The 19,165-nt window shown below is 37.6% G+C and overlaps 1 protein-coding gene across 1 annotated transcript; it reads left to right on the plus strand.

Moving 5' to 3' along the window:
* Window positions 1-152: 152 nt before the first annotated feature.
* On the plus strand, window positions 153-17,906 carry CD8A (CD8 subunit alpha). Its single transcript, XM_081933233.1, has 6 exons — window positions 153-280; window positions 11,443-11,787; window positions 12,037-12,141; window positions 13,053-13,169; window positions 14,800-14,836; window positions 16,457-17,906. Exons 1-6 carry the CDS (start codon window positions 235-237, stop codon window positions 16,509-16,511), a joined length of 705 nt encoding a protein of 234 aa, XP_081789359.1. The 5' UTR covers window positions 153-234; the 3' UTR covers window positions 16,512-17,906.
* The last annotated feature ends 1,259 nt before the right edge of the window (window positions 17,907-19,165 follow it).

Genomic DNA, 19,165 nt, shown 5'->3' on the forward strand with positions numbered 1-19,165 from the left:
ATTGTTCATGGCCTGTAATCAAAGTAGCTGATTGCCTTCAGTTTTGCATAAAAACCCACCAGCTGCCCCTTCAGGAGATTCAATTTGCTCATTGGAAAGCTCAAACTGTTTTGAGAGGGAGGGGAAGTAGCTGACATCACATCCTCTTCCACTAACGGGAACCTATTTCTTCCATCAAATTAATTATAATTCTCCTCTGCCTTTTTAAAAGAAAGATTGCCAAAAGGAAAAAAAATGGTCAGAATTTTCTGTCTTCTGTGGTTCCTTGCTCTGATTTTATGTGAGTATGATGCTACTACTTTGGGTGTAGTGGAATGGTATGGGGAAAATTCTTAAAGAAATAATAATTGAAAAACTTTTTAAAAGTATTTTGAATACGATACATGGGTCCAGTGGATTTCTGAAGGCACGTAAATTTCTTTTATTTGAAAGGCAGAATCCAAGACTGCATGACAAAATTGTTTCTAGTCTGTCTTGTACTATTGTAGCTGTGAGTTAAAAGTAAAGAAGGAATCCATAGAAAAGTAAAAAATTAGATCTAAATCTAATTTGTTATTTCTTTTGTTATTATATCCATAAATCTATTTTTTTTTAAAAAATATACTAGGTGGGCTGATTGGGTAAAGATGAGGGATCTACAACTGAGGAAAAAAAGATAGATAATTGAAGAAGAAAACAGAATTAATATCTGAGGAAAAAATAGTATACATTTGCACATATCTTTATACCTATCACACTATTCTTTTTCAAAGTAAGCAATTTTGAGAAATAGAAAAGATACGTTTAAAAAATTAAAAGCGTAAGATAACACAAAGGAAAGGAAGCACAACTATAGTTTTCACAAAACTACTTACTGTTCCTCACCATATCTATCTGTTTCTGGAAGACCACTTTTGCTTTTATGATGTCCACATACTACTTAAAATATTGCCTGTTGTTCTTTAAAATTTTGATGAATTTGTTTTCCAGATGTTCATGAGTTTCATTCAACTGCACCTTTCGTGGTCTTTCCCTTTCTCACATTTCCTAACTCATTTCTTTACTGTTCCTTCCTTTTTTCTTCCTTCCAATATTGTTTTGCAATTTAGTCTCATTAACTTTTTCACTTGAGCAAATAATAATTTCTTCCAACAGAACATGTACTATCGTTACTTTTTTTACCAAGTAAAGTGTCTGCCACATTAAGCAAATTAATGTTTTTAAGATCACAAATTAATTTATTTGCTAACATTTTGCCATTTGTATATATAAAATTCATGATCCAACACAAATACTTTTATATTTGATACATTAATTTTCTGATCCATATATCTCATACAAGCTAATCTTTGCTATAATTCTCTGCATACAAAAAAGTATGTATCCATAATCAGCAAAATGTGTCACCACATTTTTCCTTAAATGCATTAAACTATCAAGAGGGGTTTGTTTGTTTTTTGCAACAAGCTTATTCTTCTGAAAATTCAAAATTTTGAGATAAATATCTTCATCTATGCCATATGAACAGATTATTAAGGAAAGACAATAGTTTTTAAGGAATCATTGAAAATTTAACTATTATATTACTGATATTTATTTATTATTATTTATTATTCATGCTTCTAGACCGCCCCCTCTCCCAAAAGGGACTCGGGGCAGTGTACAGTCCATGCAAAATATATCAAAATACAATAAAAATTGAATATGTACAGTTGGAATGGAGGAGGTTAAAAATGGAATTAAAAGAACTGTACAAAGCAATATATATAAATATAGGATTTTGAACCCCTAAAACACACACAATAAGTTAAAAACAATACCCCTAAAATAACCAGTTAATACATTTGCCAGGAGGGACAGTTGTAATTATGCCAGGCCTGCTAATCGGAACAGGTGAGTCTTCAATTTTTGCCGGAAGGAGCGGAGGTCAGTAGTGGTTCTAATGTCGGGGGGGAGGTCATTCCAGAGGGTTGGGCCCATCACAGAGAAGGCCCTACTCCTTGGTGTCGCCCGTTGGCATTGCCTAGTGGACGGCACCAGGAGAAGTCCCTCTCTGTGTGAGCGAATTGGCCGCAGGGATGTATGTGGGAGGATGCGATCCCGCAAGTAACTAGGTCCCGTGCCATGGAGCGCTTTAAAGATGGTAATCAGCACCTTGAAACGCACCCGAAAAACCACAGGTAGCCAGTGCAGCTCGCGCAGGAGAGGTGTTACGTGGGAGTATTAAATATATTGGAAGCGTGTAAGAAAATATAGTCAATGTAAGAATTTCAGCACTAATATATGGAAATCTGGAATTTTGCTTAAAAAGAGTTATCTCTCTAGATAAAAAAATATTCAGTACTGGTTCTGACATAATTTTAGGTTTTTTTCAATTCAATTTTTCAATTCAATTCAGAGTAGAGCTGGAAGAGACCTTGGGGATTTTCTAGTCCAACCCCCTGGTCAAGCAGGAGACCCTCTACCATTTTAGATAAGTGACTGTCCAGTTTCTTCTTAGAAACCTCTAGTGATGAAGCACCCACAACTTCTGAATGCAAGCAGTTCCACCGGTTAATTGTTCTGTTACGAAATTTCGCTTTGATTCCAGGTTGCTTCTCTTCTTGATTTGTTTCCATCCATTGTGTCTTGTCTTGCCTTTTGGTGCTTTGAAAAATAAGTTGACCCCTTCTTCTTTGTGGCAGCCTCTCAAATACTGAAATAATGCTATCATGTCCCTCTTAGTCCTTCTTTGTCTAGACTGATCATACCCAATTTCTGCAACCATTGTTCATATGTTTTAGTCTCGAGGGTCCTAATCATCTTAGTTGCTCTTCTCAAAAAGAGGAATTTATTTGAAGATTCAAAAATCTTCAAATAAAATTAACATTGTGACACAGAATTCTCATGGAGAAAATATATCTGTATAATCACTAGTAGTCAAAAATGATGGCACATAATCAAGTGCAACATTTAGTATATAAGAAGATTGGAGAATTTCATCACATTTGAACTTGAAAGTGCATAATTGTGGTTAGTAAACTCAAGGTAAACTTCCAAATTAAAAATTGTTTGTCTACTTATTTTACTAGAAAAGAGGGAAAGTATTAAAATAGAATAATTTAAGTGCTTAAGTACTATCATATTTAATTAAATTGTTTAAAGGCTGTACTATAATGAAAAATAGATTGATATAAAGTTAAATGATTGGAATGAGGACGGACAAAAGAGAAATTTTCTACTCATCATTAACTATGACATTTCCAGCTGTAAATCATGATATTAGTCAGAAAAACGAGACAGCTTGAAAAAGCAAGAAAAAAGTAGGTAAATAATTAGTCACAACCAATGGCCACTATTGTGGATGGCAATATATATTTCAAAACTAGAAATGACGTGTTTCCAAATATCTGTTTGTCAGCAAAATGAGAAAGAAAATTTCTCATTGTGCCCCATTTGTAGACTGCCCAGAATCATCTGCTTGGCTCCTCTGGAAATAAAAATTGATGAAGGAATGGCCTTTGATCTAATCCAGAAGCAATCTTCTTTATTTGTCACAACAAATAAAATAAACACCTATTGCCTGACTGCTTGATTGATTTGTCTAGGAAATCCAATGTGACTTCCAATGACCATTGAATATGTCACTTTCTCATGATTTCTTGTTTTGCATTTCTAAGTCCTCCATTGAGATTTTTTTAAAAAAACATTAAAATTTAGATGTTTTTTGCTGCACACTTTCCCACTCATATGCGTTTTTATTTAGAATTTTTCCGATGAGCACGTTCTCTTATTTTTCTTAAATAAATATTTTTTTATTCCTTTAAATGTGAAGGAATTGTTTCCAATAACTACACTTTGATGCAGGTCGGCTCTCTCCCACCCACTTTCTTTCACACAGATTGTCTCACATTCTCTGTCACACAGAAACTTTCAATTGGCAAAGTACTTTGAACATTTCAGTACTATTAAAGGAATTTGGTTTCAATTCTTTTTTTCATTCAGGTATGAATGAAATCTATTTCTCCCCATCTCTAGTGACCGTGAGTATCTAAATTCTCACATACTCCTCTGCAATGTGGGGGGGGGGGAAGAGCTCCTGACTTCATCCTGCAGTGGAAAAGTGTGAAAACATATAACCACCTTCACTGTAGGTGCTATTGTGACTGCTTCCCACAGCCTTCCATTATAAGGTTATACATCAACCTTACATACAGAGGGTAAACCATAACCCCATACAACACTATCTAACTATTTTGTCAATTTTGACAAATTTTGAGAGACATATTTGTAGGACCAGTTTGGTGGCTAAGGTACTAGGCTAGAAATCAGGGGACTGGGAGTCCTAGCTCCACCTTAGGCTCAAAGACAGTTGGTCTAGTCCTCTCTCAAATCTGGGAAGAAGGCAATTGCAAATCATTTGTGGGAAATCTTGCCAAGAAAATTGCAGGAACTTGTCTAGACAGTTGCCAGGAGTCAACAGTGACTTAAAGATATGCACAGATGCAATGCTTTCGCCTTTTGTAAATATGCATTCTCTTAATAACTCAAACAACGAAGACATTTTTCATATCTTGAATTCTGTTTTAACTGATAAAATACTTTGCAGTACATTGATAAGCTGTAACTATCAAGATGGAATCTTAAGCTTTCTTATTTATGTAAACAATATCCCATACCTTCATTCTCCCAAGAATGCTATGCAAGTTGCACTAATCTGCAATAAAAGCAATAGGAGCATTGAACCAACAGCAAAGTATTTCAGCATTGTTAAATGATTGAAGAATTAAATAAAGTGCATCCTTGACTTATGACCACAACTGAGCCCAGAATTTAAGTTGGCAAGTGAGAAATTTGGTAGGTGAGCTCTGCCCCATTTTACAACTTTTACAACTAGCCACCACATGTTTATTGGACCCGTGCCCCTCCTGGTTGGTACTGGCTTCCTGGGAGGGTTCACGTGGCTGGCTACTGGGACTGGTGAACGCTTCGTTGGGTGAGGGCCTTTTACCAACCGCCTTGAAAGAGGCGGTGGTGAGACCCCTGCTCAAGAAGCCTTCTCTGGACCCAATGGAGCTAGCAAATTATCGTCCTGTCTCCAACCTTCCTTTTTTAGCGAAGGTTGTTGAGAGTGTGGTGGCTCAGCAGTTCCCGCGTCACCTGGAGGAAGATGATTATCTAGACCCGCGCCAGTCCGGCTTCCGACCCGGTCACAGCACGGAGACGACCTTGGTCGCGTTGGTGGATGATCTCTGGAGGGCAAAGGATGGGGGTTGTTCCTCCATCCTTGTCCTATTAGACCTCTCGGCGGCTTTCGATACCATCGACCATGGTATCCTATTGCGCCGTCTGGAGGGGTTGGGGATCGGGGGCACCGTATTGCGGTGGTTCCGCTCCTACCTCTCTGGCCGGACGCAATGTGTGTTGACAGGGGAGCAGAGGTCGACCCCGAGGCCCCTCACTTGTGGGGTCCCACAGGGGTCGATCCTCTCGCCTCTCCTGTTCAACACATATATGAAACCGCTGGGCGAGATCATCCGTGGTTTTGGGGTGAGATATCATCTGTACGCTGATGACACTCAGCTGTATTTTTCCACCCCAAACCACCCCAACGAGGCTGTTGAAGTGATGTCCCGTTGTCTGGAAGCCGTGCGGGTCTGGATGGGTGACAACAGGCTCAAGCTCAACCCCTCCAAGACAGAGTGGCTGTGGCTTCCGGCACCCCGGTACAACCAGCACATTCCATCGCTGGCCATCGGGGATGAACAATTAGCCCCGGTGGAACGGGCACGCAATTTGGGCGTCCTCCTTGATGCCCGGCTGGCTATGGAAGATCATGTGGCAGCCGTGGCGAGGGGGACATTCCACCAGGTTCGCCTGGTGCGCCAATTGCGACCCCTTTTGGACCGGGAGGCCCTGCACACAGTCACTCACGCGCTGGTGACGTCTCGCCTGGACTACTGTAATGCTCTCTACATGGGGCTCCCCTTGAGGTGCACCCGGAGACTGCAGTTGGTCCAGAATGCAGCCGCGCGGGTAATTATGGGGAGATCGAGGTTCTCCCATATAACACCGCTCCTGCGCAAGCTGCACTGGCTTCCTGTGGCCTACCGGGTGCGCTTCAAGGTGTTAGTTACCATCTTCAAAGCGCTCCATGGCATAGGTCCTAGTTACCTGCGGGATCGTGTCCTGCCCCATACATCCCTGCAACCCATTCGCTCACACAGAGAGGGTCTCCTCCGGGTGCCGTCCTCTAGAGATTGTCAGAGGGCGGTGCCCAGGAGTAGGTCCTTCTCTGTGGCAGGCCCTACCCTTTGGAACGACCTCCCCCCAGACATTAGAACAACAACCGATCTCCGCTCCTTCCGCAGTAAACTGAAGACCCACCTGTTTCGGCTAGCCGGCCTGGCATAATTCGACAACTTTTCCACCCCTAGGTCATTTTTAATTGTCAATTTTAGTTTTTAAACTATTAATGTTATTTATTGTAATTATTTATTTATTTTTTACCTCCTCTGACACTGTGCTAACTGTTGCTTGTGTACGTCGCCCCGAGTCCCTGTGGGGAGAGGGGGCGACTAATAAGTTTAAATAAATAAATAAATAAATAAATAAATAAATAAATAAATAAATAAATAAATAAATAAATAAATAAATAAATAAATAAACTTTTCTTGCTACATTTGTTAAATGAATCACTGCAGTTCTTAAATTAATAACATAGTTGTTAAGTGAAACTGGCTTCCCCATTAACTTTTCTTGTCAGAAGGTTGTAAAAGGGGATCACATGACCCCCCGGACACAATAACCGTCATAAATATGAACCAATTGTCAAGCATCTGAATGTAAATCATGTGACCATGGGGATGATGCTACAGTCATAAGTGTGAAAATGGTCATAAGTTCCTTTTTTCAGTTCCGTTGTAATTTTGAACGGTCACTAAATGAACTGTTGTAAGTCAAGGACTACCTGTATTTATTTGTTTAAGAAAATTTATATGGCCACTCAACTCACTCTCAGTGATACTTCTCACTTTACAAGGATAAAAATCCAATATAAAAACAATTAAAACAACAACAAACCCCTTGGTAACAACAATAAATCTTCAATATTTATTTTTCCAACTTGAGCCAGGTTCACCCCAGTGTGCAAGACTTCCCATTGTGTCTTTTTTACCTTTGAGAGTTGATAAATCGATTTTCAACAGAGATAAAGTAATGTAAAATAAAAATGAACAAAAGAAGCAATAGACAAATACAAAAGAAAAGAAAAACTGGAAAATATGTTTAAAAACTCTATTAGCGCTGTATTCCAAATTCATGTAATCTTTCAAGTTTTTTTAAAATAAATTTAAGCTTTCAATACTGACCGAGTTGGCCAAGAATTTTTACAAAAGAAAAGATAATTTGACATTGACTGATTAACCAAATATATAATTTTCTCAACAATTGTTAAAGCACACATCTCTGAAATCCAATCTTTTTTATCTTTTGGCTATTATAGGAGCACAAAAAAAAACCATATTTGTTCTGAGCATATTAATTCCAAGTTGTATTTTACTCTGCACAATCTACATGTTTTTAAAACCAGAGTCTTCTTTAATAATTCTGTCAATGTATTATATGCCATTATTCCAAAAGAGATGTAAACAGAAGTATAATTAAAACATTTGAGTTAAATGCCTTCAAATTTCTTGCATGATGGTGATGATTTTATCCATTCATTGTGTCTGACTCTTGGCAATTCTATGGGCTAGATCTCTCCACATCTTCCAATCTTGCATCATTTATTTTTCCTATGTTCTGGCTGGTCTGGTTGCCTGTTACTGCTAACTCTTCCAAACTTAATTGTTTTCCTACAGTGAATTTCCCTGCATGACATGGCCAAAATAAATAAGACAGTCTTGTGATTTTGCCTTCTCGTGACATAACTCGTGTTATGCGTTCCACTTAATTGTTAATCATCTTTGCTGCCCAAGATATACACAGGAAACTTCTCCAGCACCACAGCTCAAACTAGTCAATTTTCTTTCTGTTTTGATTTTATCAGGACCAAGTTTCACAACCATAAATAGCTACATGGAACACAATAGTGCGAACTAACCTGCATTTGATTGCCAGGCTAATGTCCTTGCTTTTTCCATATTTGGCTCATATGCATCACTACTGTGGAATCCACTGCAATCCAATATTTTATTTCTGTGCTGCATTGACCGCTTTCAACTTCCTGCAATCTTAGGAAACTGCTTTTCACCATCAATTTCTATTTTCATGTTTCCCTTTTTGAAGTGGTCAGAAACTTGGTTAATAATCATTAATCTGTTCTTCAGAGAAATTCTATCCATTTGATCTTAAAAAATGATACATTAATTTCAAACTTAAATCACATGATATAAACAGTTCTTCAAAACTTGGTTGCCAATTGGTTTTAACGAATGGAGTTTCCCATTCTTGATCCCAAGCTTCTGGTATATTTGTTATAGTTTTTAAAAACTATTTCTTTAGCTTTTGACCAGAAAAAAATAAGTCTGAATTCTGACACTGAATTTCTTCAATATTAATAACATAGATATTTTGGGAGCTGCTAAAGCATCGAATCCATATAGAACTGTCAAGATATGCTTTAACTGGATATTTATCCACTTTTAAATTGATGGAAAGAAAATTATGTTTGCAGTTGCTAAAAAAAATAGTACCTTTTTGTGACTATTTTTTCCATTGATTTTAAGAATAAAGTTAAGCCAAAGAGTCAAGTATTCATGTGAGTTCATATCAAAACAGGGCCCAAATATATTTTATCACTATCAAAGTTGGAAATACTTAATTAGTGCTAATAAATGTTGTATCTAGCAACTGCCAAGGCTTAAATGAGTAAGTACAATAACATTCCAATTTAAATTATAGTGGCATTCTGTCTTCCCAAAAATCATTCCTAAAAAAATTGATACTAAAATGCAAGACCAGTAACTGTTCTGAAAATCCAGATTAAAACTGCTGTCTGTCATAAACAAATTTAATTTAGAAAGAAAGATTGTAGATGTTTTAGTTTCCCAACTGCTTTTTTTAAAAAACCTATCGCTTTGATCAAAATATTTTTAAGCTTAAATGTAGTTATTGCTCTTAAAGAAGGACTGGGAGTTACATTCATTTTAATCACATTTATTTTGCGCCACTCAGTCAAAGGTATCATATAACATATATAAAAAACTAATGCAGTATGTTCCAGCAGAGTAGACGTACTAACTAGGGCAGATTTGGAAATTTAGGAATATAAGTCCATAAATATTTAATAAAATTGATAGATACTAGAAGTCCCATCTATGTCCACCATTCTAATGAGATATCTAACCCTAAAGGAAGAAAATTAGATTTACTCCAATTAATCTTATATCTGGATTATAAATCATGTGAGTAGAAAAAAAAAAACCTGATGTAGTTTCCATCTTCAAAAAAAAAAGTGGGGGGAGTATGGCTTCAGGAAACTAAAGACCGATCAGCCTAATATCAAAACTTGGTAAAAAGGTAATGAAGCAATGAAACTATGAACATCTAGAGGCAAACAGAGTTATAATCAGAAGCCAAAATGGGTTTGTCAAAAACAGATCATGCTAGACAAAACGTATTGCGTTTTTAAACAAAGTGACTAAATTAGCGGACCAGCAAAATGATGTGGACATAATTTGTACTTCAGTAAGGCACTGAAGTAGACTGCATCCTATTACTTGTGAAGATAAAAAAATATATGTTTGACAACATCACAATCAGATGAATTTGTAACTGTCTGACCAGCCACTCTCAATATGTATCCTTAATAGAACTACATGAAAAGAGGTATGCAGTGAGATACCTCAAGATTCTGTCTTAAGCCCAATAGTTTCAACATCTTCAAAAATGATTTAGATGAGGGAACTTATCAATTTTTCAGATTACACCAAGCTGGCAAGAATATTCCTTCACAAGATAGGCTCGAGATCCAGAAAGATTTTGATAGACTTGAATGCTGGGCTCTATCTAACAAAATGAAATCTAGTTATGAGAAAAATAAGATTTTACACTTGGGCAAGAGAAACAAAATGCACAGGTATAGAATAGGTAATACGTGGTTCAACAGCAATAACTATGAGAGGGTTCCAGGAGTCCTAGTGGGCAATCACTTAAATATGACCCAACAGTGTGCTGCTGCAAAAAGCCAATGCTGACTGAGGCACATTAACAGGGGGATAGAATTAAGATCATGTGAAGCATTAGTTCCATTTTACAAGGCTTTGGTAAGAACACTGGAATACTGCATCCAGTTTTAATCACCACAATATAAAAAAAGATGTTAAGATTCTAGAAAGTGTGCAGAGAAGAGCAACAAAGATGATTAGGGAATTGGAGGCTAAGAACTCTTGCAGGAATTAGATATGTCTCATTTAATGAAAAGAAAAACTAGTTTGTTTATTTATTTAGTCTGTCAAACATGTAAAAGATAACAGGTATACGTTTAAACATAGGTATGAACACAGTAAATGGGTACAAATAAATGGAGAAAGTAGGACAGGGATGGTAGGCATGCTGGTGCGCTTATGCATGCCCCTTACAGACATCTTAGGAATAGCGTGAAGTCAACAGTAGATAGTCTTAGGTTAAAATTATGGGGGCAACATGATAGCAGTGTTTCAATATTTGAAGGTCTGGCACAAAGAAGAGGGGGTTAAAGTATTCTCCAATGCACCTGGAGGCATGACAAGAAGAATTGGATGGAAACTAATCAAGGAGAGTTCCAACCTAGAAATAATGAGACATTTTGTGGCAATTAATCAGTGGAACAACTTACCTTCAGAAGGTGTGGGTGCTCCATCACTGGAGGTTTTTAAGACGTGATTGGATAGTGATTTGTCTAAAATGGTATAGGATTTTCTGCTTGAGCAGAGAGGTAGACTAGAAGACCTCCAACGTCCCTTCCAACTCTGTTATTCTGTTATTTGGTTACTTATTAGGAGCTGGTAATGATGAAGTATAAATGCATTTCTAAAAAGTCTTGTAGTCAAAAGAATTGACCATTATCCCATTTATATCAAAAACCTATCTATTACTAACAATTCCAAGACTAAATTAAACATCCTTCTAATGTGCTTTATTGCCCTACACCTTTTTATCTGCATCTTGTTTTCTTTAGTCTATGTTGTTTATTTCTTTAAAAAAGCAGATTTATATCCTGCCTTTCCTTTAAAAGCAAAAGACAACATCTTACATTTCTTCCTTCTCTTTTTTCCACCACCGTGTTGTAGGGTGGGCTGGATTTGTTATTCCATGACTGATCAAAGCCACTCACTCAGTGGCCGTGGCTGGGAACAGACTAGAAAGTGGGTTTCCACAGTCCTAGGTCAGCACTCATTTCAGAATTGTTTAATACTTTTTTCTTGACTTCACAGACAATCCAGACAATCAGAACGTGTTTAAAATTCTTGGGCTGCAACTGAACTTTTCCCCTCTCTCTAGGCTGCTGTGGATCCCAAACAGACCGAATAGAAATCACTATGATGAGCAATCGTCCTGAAACTTTTGGAACCAAAGTGGAATTCAAATGTGACACTGACTACATAGATGCTGGCGTATTCTGGGTTCTTCAGAAATCGAATGGCGTACTCCACTTCATTACACATGTTACATCAAGATCTAAAGAGGTAACAGGTACTCTTGAAGGTTACAAGGCTACAAAAGCTGGCAGCTACTACCAGTTAACTATTGCCAACTTTCAGGAGAACCACGAAGGTACCTATTTTTGTGTGCGCCATCGCAATCAGAAGCTGCTTTTTAGTAGAGGCATCCCAGTATTATTGCCAGGTATGTTTCATCATAACCTTTAAATTTCCCATTTAAATCTTCTGCTCTATCTTGTGGTTAGGGATAATATGAATCAGGAGAGAATTGCTTGGCTTTTCTGCATTTTTTTTCTTTTCCTTTTTTCTTCTTTTTCACTTATATCTATAATGATTTTGGAACCATTTAAAACTATGGAGAAGAAACATTGTTATAAACTATCCAGCCATTAACCATGAAAACTGAACACTTTCATATCTATCTTGTTTACAGTGACAACTACTCCTATGCTTCCTACCAGAACACAGAAAATTTCAATCACCACCAAAGAACTGATAAAAGAAGAAGCTATGAAATGTCCCAATTCTACAGTCAAAGGTATGTTTCCTTAGTCTACTTCCAAATTAGATGCCATATCACTTTAAGCTCTGGGTTTAACACAAAAAACATTCCATGTTGAAAACAACACACAGTTTTGATTTCCATCAGGAGAAAATAAGGGAAGTCAATTCAACAAGGAGTTGAATGGATTTGAATTAAATTGAATTGTTCAACAAGTAAAGATGTGCTCATGTAATATTCCCCTGCAATGGATTACAAAGGATGTTTTACTGTGGTACCTCTAGGTATCCTCTTATTTTTCCACAGTAAAGGCCATATTTTTCACATGTGTGTTTTATACATCCATCCAAATGCAAGTTCAAGAGTCGTTCCTAGTTGTTGAGAGAACTATGTCTGGTTATGGCTGAACATTAGCTGAGCAGAGCATCCTGATGGGTTTCTCTGTCTTTCTTCCTCCGATGGATCTCTTTTTCTCCAATGGAGCAAAGAGCTGGAAGGGCTCTTTGAGCCAGAGAGGAATAATGCAAGTCAATTAGCAATGCAAACAAAAGCCAAGGGGATGGGGCAGTCCACATGAAGTGGGTGTAAAGGTTTTAATTGGAAGGAAGAAAACTACAGATAGTCTTTGATATACAACTATAATTGGGTACAACTTCACAACAGGGTCAAATTATTAACCTCCCTTTTTAAGCATGAAGGAGATGAAGCATAGTAGGAAGATATTGGAATTCAGCGATCTGCAGGATAGTTATTGATAAGGCCTTGTGAGCATGGGATGTGTTTCTAGGTTGGCAATTAACAATGTTACTCTTCTAAAGCAAGTTGTACAACACAAACATGAAACTCATCCTAGCAGAACCATTTTTTTTTCAAATAATAAAACATTATCAAAAACTGGAGGGATAACATTTTTGAAAGCATTGCTCTTCTTTTGCTTTATATTTCAGTAACAACAAATACAAAAAGTACAATGTTCTCCTGTGAACTTTATATATGGGTTCCCTTAGCTGGTGTTTCTCTCCTTCTGCTGATCACCCTGATAATCATCATATCACTCTGCTGTGGTAAGAAGATTTCCTTTAAACTATGTTTGATGTTCAACTGTTGGCAGTTACTGAGAGATTAGTTTAAAATTATACGTATATCTACCCACGTAAAGATGAAGCCCCTTCTAGCATCTTGCTTCTTGTTTTTGGAGTGATTATGAATACTTATTCACATAAAGAACTAGTTTACGTAAACCATTCTAAAGCTATGAAACATTTCTGATGCAAGTTTAAAACCACTCTGCAATCCACGTGTCCACATGCAAGAGAAAAATGAGAGGAGAAGCTGATGATTGCTCCATAATAGTATTCAAGAAATTTTTTTCAGTTCTGACTGAATGGTGAAGAATGGAAGGATTTATATTCTTTGCAATCATATGGTCATTAGCACTCTGAAGATCTGCTGCTAGCTCTCTGAGAGTCTGAAAGTTATTGAGGCCTTTGGGGGCTTTATCTGGGTCACCTGAATCAGGGTGCAAATGGGTGTGGAACCTTCTTGGGACTGTTGAAAGGACTGTGTAGTAGACAGGAGATATAGGGGATATTGTATCTCTCCCCCTCAGTCAAGTGAGGGCTGCTCAGTTTTAACAGAGATGGTTCTTTTTACCCCTCTTTCCTCTCTATCCAGAATGTGGCCTTTGCTGGCCTCAAAAGAGTGACCTTTGCCTTTCAAATGCAGATGGACTGCTGAATCTTGTCCTGATGGGTTTCTCCTCCTATGTGGCAGCATGTGCATGTCTGAAAAAGAATAAAGAAGTCAAAGAAAAGAACAGAGAAAAAAGAGAACAACAAATGAAGCAACATTGCCATTGCATACGTTGCAGAAATATCTGAAAAACTGAGGAGGATTTTCAACCAATACAGCATAGGTGTACATTTAACTCCAAGAATACACTAAGGCAGAAGCTTGTCCATCCCAAGGATAAATCACCCAGACACAAACTTAGCAATGTGATATATGCAGTACAATAGAGTGAGGCATGTGCAGATCTGTAGATTGGAGAAAGAAAACAACCACTTCACAAATGCATAGCACAACATAGGAGGACAAACTCATCAGGACAAGATTAGCAATCCATCTGGTGGATTCAGTAGGACCATTGGTTTGAAAGAGGGGTCAAAGAAGCCATCTACATTAAAATTGAGCAGCCCTCTCTCAACAGAGGGGGAAGGATACAGCAATACCTATTTCTTGTCTACAACAAAGTCCTTTCAGCAGTCTCAAGAAGCTTCCACGTCCACTTGCTTTCTGATTCATGTGACCTGAGGATACAGATAAAACACCAAGTGGTATCAATGATTCTTAGAGAGCTAATGACTGATCTTCAGAGTGCTAATAACCAGATGATTGCAAAGAATATAAATTCTTCCATTGCCCATCGTTCAATCAGACCGGAAGGAGCTACTTGAGTGAGAAGTGAAACATTTTCTAGAAAAAAATTATAAACTCCAGTTGCTTTTTGAAAAGCATCTTTGGGACAACCATGACCTGGATGGCTGAGAAGCTCCACAGATGTCTCCATCTACTATAGCTATTTATCATCATTATGAATTTGGGTAATACAGTATATTAAGATATGAAGAATAGCAAAATAATGCAAAACATTATTTCTTCAAATAAATATACATACTTTTTTTCCTGCCAAAGGTTCAAGGCGAAGCAGAAGAAAATGCAAATGTATACGGTGAGTTTTCCATTATACTGCCCTTTTCATACACTTAAGTTGTACTGCAATAGGATTGAAACATTCTATCAATCTCCAGGCTGATTTTTAAACTTCAATATTTAATTGCAGAAATAGGATGATATTTGATGGACATGAGTAGTCCAGAGATTGACACCATGTGATAAAAAAATGTTATGAGTATGGCAGAATGCAAACTGTATAGCTGGCTTTCTGGCCTAAATAGGTTTACCAGGTCTGGGCTGCAAAAATCCAGATGACTGTGTCCCATTTGCTGCTTTCTAGAGACTCTCCAGATTTTTGTAGCGGATATCAGAAATGGGTTCCTCCCAGTACGGTATGGTACACCAGAAGAGGTAGTGAAAATCTGGTGTACCGGACTGGACCGATAGTAATGGTGACTTGGCCACGCCCCCAAACCTTGGTCAGAAGCTTTTTTTTTAAATCCCTTTTTGTCTGCCAGTTCAAGCAAGGGAAAAGAGGTTTTAAAAACTAAGAGGGGGGGATGGGCATGGGGTGAGAGGGAGGAAGGAAAAAAAATCACTTTTCAGCTGGAACTCAGCAAGGAGAAAAACAAATGCTGTCGCTTTAAATCGGAACTGAACATACCTGGCTGTGGAATTCTGGGACTTGAAGTCCACAGGTCTTAATGCTGCGAACTTTAAATTGAAACCTGCTTTAAATTGAAAAGCTGCTCAAAAGGAAGTTTGCAAAGTGACATTCAGCAGATTGTTTCTGGGTCAACTGAACAACAAACTGAATAAAAGGTAGGATTCTTATATGGTTCTGTTTTTGAAGTTTCGGGGTTTGTGCAATATGGGCTTTGTGTTTCTAAAAGGATTTGGATCATTACCTGCTTGTAAATGAGGCCAACATTTTTAAAGGTTCATTATCTCATTATCTCTCTCTGGCAGGTATGTGGAATGAGCCTTTCTGGGAGTAATATTTTATTTGGGGGGGGGGTGTTGGTTGCTTCCCACAGAGGAAAGAAAGAAAGAAAGAAAGAAAGAAAGAAAGAAAGAAAGAAAGAAAGAAAGAAAGAAAGAAAGAAAACAGCATTTAGGGCTAGAAGGCTACTCAGAGGTCATCTAGTCCAACCCCCTACTGCAGTAGGAAACCTTACATTGTCTGGATTATTTTGGTGCCTCTAACAGAGAGGAAAATTGCCAGAAAGGAGAAGGAGTTTACTAGAACAAGGTTGCCATGCAGAGGAAGGCAGAGATAGTCCTTGACTTATGTCTACAATTAAGCCCAAAATTTTGGTTGCTGAGCAAGAGCGCTGTTAAGTGAGTTTCACCACATTTTACCCAATCCATGATATCTCCTGGTGAGTAACATTAAGTTGGCCACACCCACCCAGTCACATGACTGCCAACCCACACCCACAAAATAGGCCACACCCACAAAATAGGTAGTAAAGAAAAGTGAAACCCACCCCTGGCCAAAATGTACTATCACTAATTAATACATTTTTGTGATTTACTATAATCACAGTGAACAGGCAGTCAACTAAAGATTATTCCTTTTAAGAGAACTTTGAAAATTAAAACTTGCCGATTGATCCAAAAGGATTGGCCACTTTGTGTGGCATGTTTTTCAAACTCTGTCTCTTCTTTTTAGGCCAACAAATGGAACCAATGGAACTCACATGAAACCATTCCAGAACAATAAGTAGAACATGCTGTGTTGTATAAATCCAGCAGGATCAACAGAGACTGATGTTCTTCTAATAGTTATCTGTTCATATATTAAGAATTAATGTCTTAGATCATATCTTTGAAATCATATGCTACGTTGTTATATTTTATCATTTACTCAGAAACCAGTTTCTCTGTAAGTTAGCAGGTTATGAATTTACTCCTGCAGTTGAACATATTGTCATGATATGAAAATAAAGTCAAAATATTGTAGTTTAGCCATAAAACAATAGTTCAAAAATATGTGATACTTATGGATATAATTATGATGGAAAAACTAAAAATTCAAGGAATGTTCAATAACATTTGTTCTCTGGGTAACCAGATGTAAGGAAAGGGAAGCATTATCTTGTCTTTCCTCATACAGATTTGTGTATCATTCTTGTTGCAGTTGCCTTCTCTTTTTCCACCTTGGGAGTATTAATGTTCAGTAACATGGGGGGATGAATGAAGGGATGTAAACATGTATACACCAAGAAAAAGTTACAGTACATCCCCAAATCTCTGAATTACCCTATAGAAGAAGTGAAGAGAGATGATGTTTTACCACTAATCGATGCAAGAATATAATTTATCCTCTTTTAATAAGGATTAGAGTATACAGAAGATCTTCTCTAAATGCAATTTCATAGCACTTCAAGGTAGAACTGGGGAATACCTTATCTGAAACTTCAAAGTCAGATAGAGTAGTGATTTGACTCAGCAAAGAGCAGCTTTTAAAAATCTGATGTAATCGCAATCATTCTATGTATAGTGGCAGGAAAGAGAAACAGTTTTGGCTACACTTGAAAACCAACCTACCATTTTTCACAATTCCATAGATCTGTAATACTTTCAAAATGATATTGTCTGTATACTGCAGAGAACAGAGTATGTTAACTATTGTTTTTCTTTGTTCAACTCAAGATATCCAATAAGCTAAGTCAAGATAATGTTAAGCACTCAATACTCCCATTTCATCTTCCATGCCCAATAGCAAAAACGGAAGCAGACCTTATTAAATAACCCAAATGAAATCCATCTAGGTTCTAGGACATAGCAAACGGTACCCTTCTGTGGATAGAGCTCACAGAAAGAAAGAGAAAGAAGATAAAATACATCTCAGTTGCCCACTTTACAAGGTGACTTACCACAATGCTAGAAAAGCATTTCATCAGACTACCAACAGGATGGTTTGCTTATTAAAAATGAAAGATTACTTACATTTCATTCTCCATATATATCACAGTTGAAAATGAAAAAGATCTATTAGTAACTTCTCATATATAACAGACTAAATGCACATGCATTACATTTAAACTTAGGCTTGGCATGTTTCTTCTTTGGCTCATGCATGCTTTTATGGACATGTCCATGTAACATCTTAAATTGTTCAAATAAAGATATTAAGCTATGATGTAATTTTGGATGTTTTTTTCATTATAGAAATTAGTTAACAGATTAACAGTACCTTGAAGGTCTTCCAGTATATTTCCCCCACCCAAGCAAGAGACTCTACACCATTTCTGACAAATGGCAGACCAATCTCTTCTTGAAAGCTTCCAGTGATGAAGCTAAGGATTTATAGAGTGGTATTAGTGCCTCACTTGATCTTGATTGTATCCCTCTGTTAATGCAACTTAAGATTGCATTGGTTTTTTTGGCTGCTGCCACACACTGGTGTTTCATATTTCATTGGTTATCCAGTAAAACTCCAAGATCCCTCTCACGGTTACTGCTTTTAAGCCTGGTTTCACCCAGTCTATATATGTATTTTTGGTTTTTCTTGCCTAAGTGTAAGACTTTACTTTTCTCTACATTGAATTTCATTTTGTTAGATAAGGCCCAGTGTGTTCAAGTCTGTCAAGATCCGTCTGGATCTTACAATACAACACAATAGCAGAGTTGGAAGGGACCTTGGAGGTCTTCTAGTCCAACCCCCTACCTAGGCAGGAAACCCTATACTGTTCCAGACAAATGGCTATCCAACATCTTCTTAAAGACTTCCAGTGTTGGGGCATTCACAACTTCTGGAGGCAAGCTGTTCCACTGATTAATTGTTCTAACTGTCAGGAAATTTCTCCTCAGTTCTAAGTTGCTTCTCTCCTTGATTAGTTTCCACCCATTGCTTCTTGTTCTGCCCTCAGGTGCCTTGGAGAATAGTTTGACTCCCTCTTCTTTGTGGCAACCCCTGAGATATTGGAGCACTGCTATCATGTCTCCCCTAGTCTTTCTTTTCATTAAACTAGACATACCCAGTTCCTGCAACCGTTCTTCATATGTTTTAGTCTCCAGTTCCCTAATCATCTTTGTTGCTCTTCTCTGCACTCTTTCTAGAGTCTCCACATCTTTTCTACATCATGGCGACCAAAACTGAATGCAGTATTCCAAGTGTGGCCTTACCAAGACACTATAAAGTGGTATTAACCCTTCACATGATCTTGATTCTATCCCTCTGTTTATGTAGCCTAGAACTGTGTTGGCTTTTTTGGAAGCTGCTGCATACTGCTGGCTCATATTTAAATGGTTGTCCACTAGGACTCCAAGATCCTTCTCAGAATTACTACTATTGAGGAGGGTACCACCTATACTGTATCTGTACATTTCATTTTTCTTGCCTAAATGTATAACCTTACTCTTTTCACCATTGAAT

Source organism: Natrix helvetica (assembly GCF_964273705.1).
Source record: "Natrix helvetica genome assembly, chromosome: Z".
Classification (NCBI taxonomy): domain Eukaryota; kingdom Metazoa; phylum Chordata; class Lepidosauria; order Squamata; family Natricidae; genus Natrix; species Natrix helvetica.

Bases quoted from the DNA above. Each gene is read 5' to 3' on its own strand.
- CD8A (XM_081933233.1), top strand. From the start codon at position 235: ATGGTCAGAATTTTCTGTCTTCTGTGGTTCCTTGCTCTGATTTTAT. The intron at 12,142-13,052 runs GTATGTTTCCTT...TTTATATTTCAG, and splicing joins TCCCAATTCTACAGTCAAAG to TAACAACAAATACAAAAAGT. The intron at 14,837-16,456 runs GTGAGTTTTCCA...TCTTCTTTTTAG, and splicing joins AGAAAATGCAAATGTATACG to GCCAACAAATGGAACCAATG.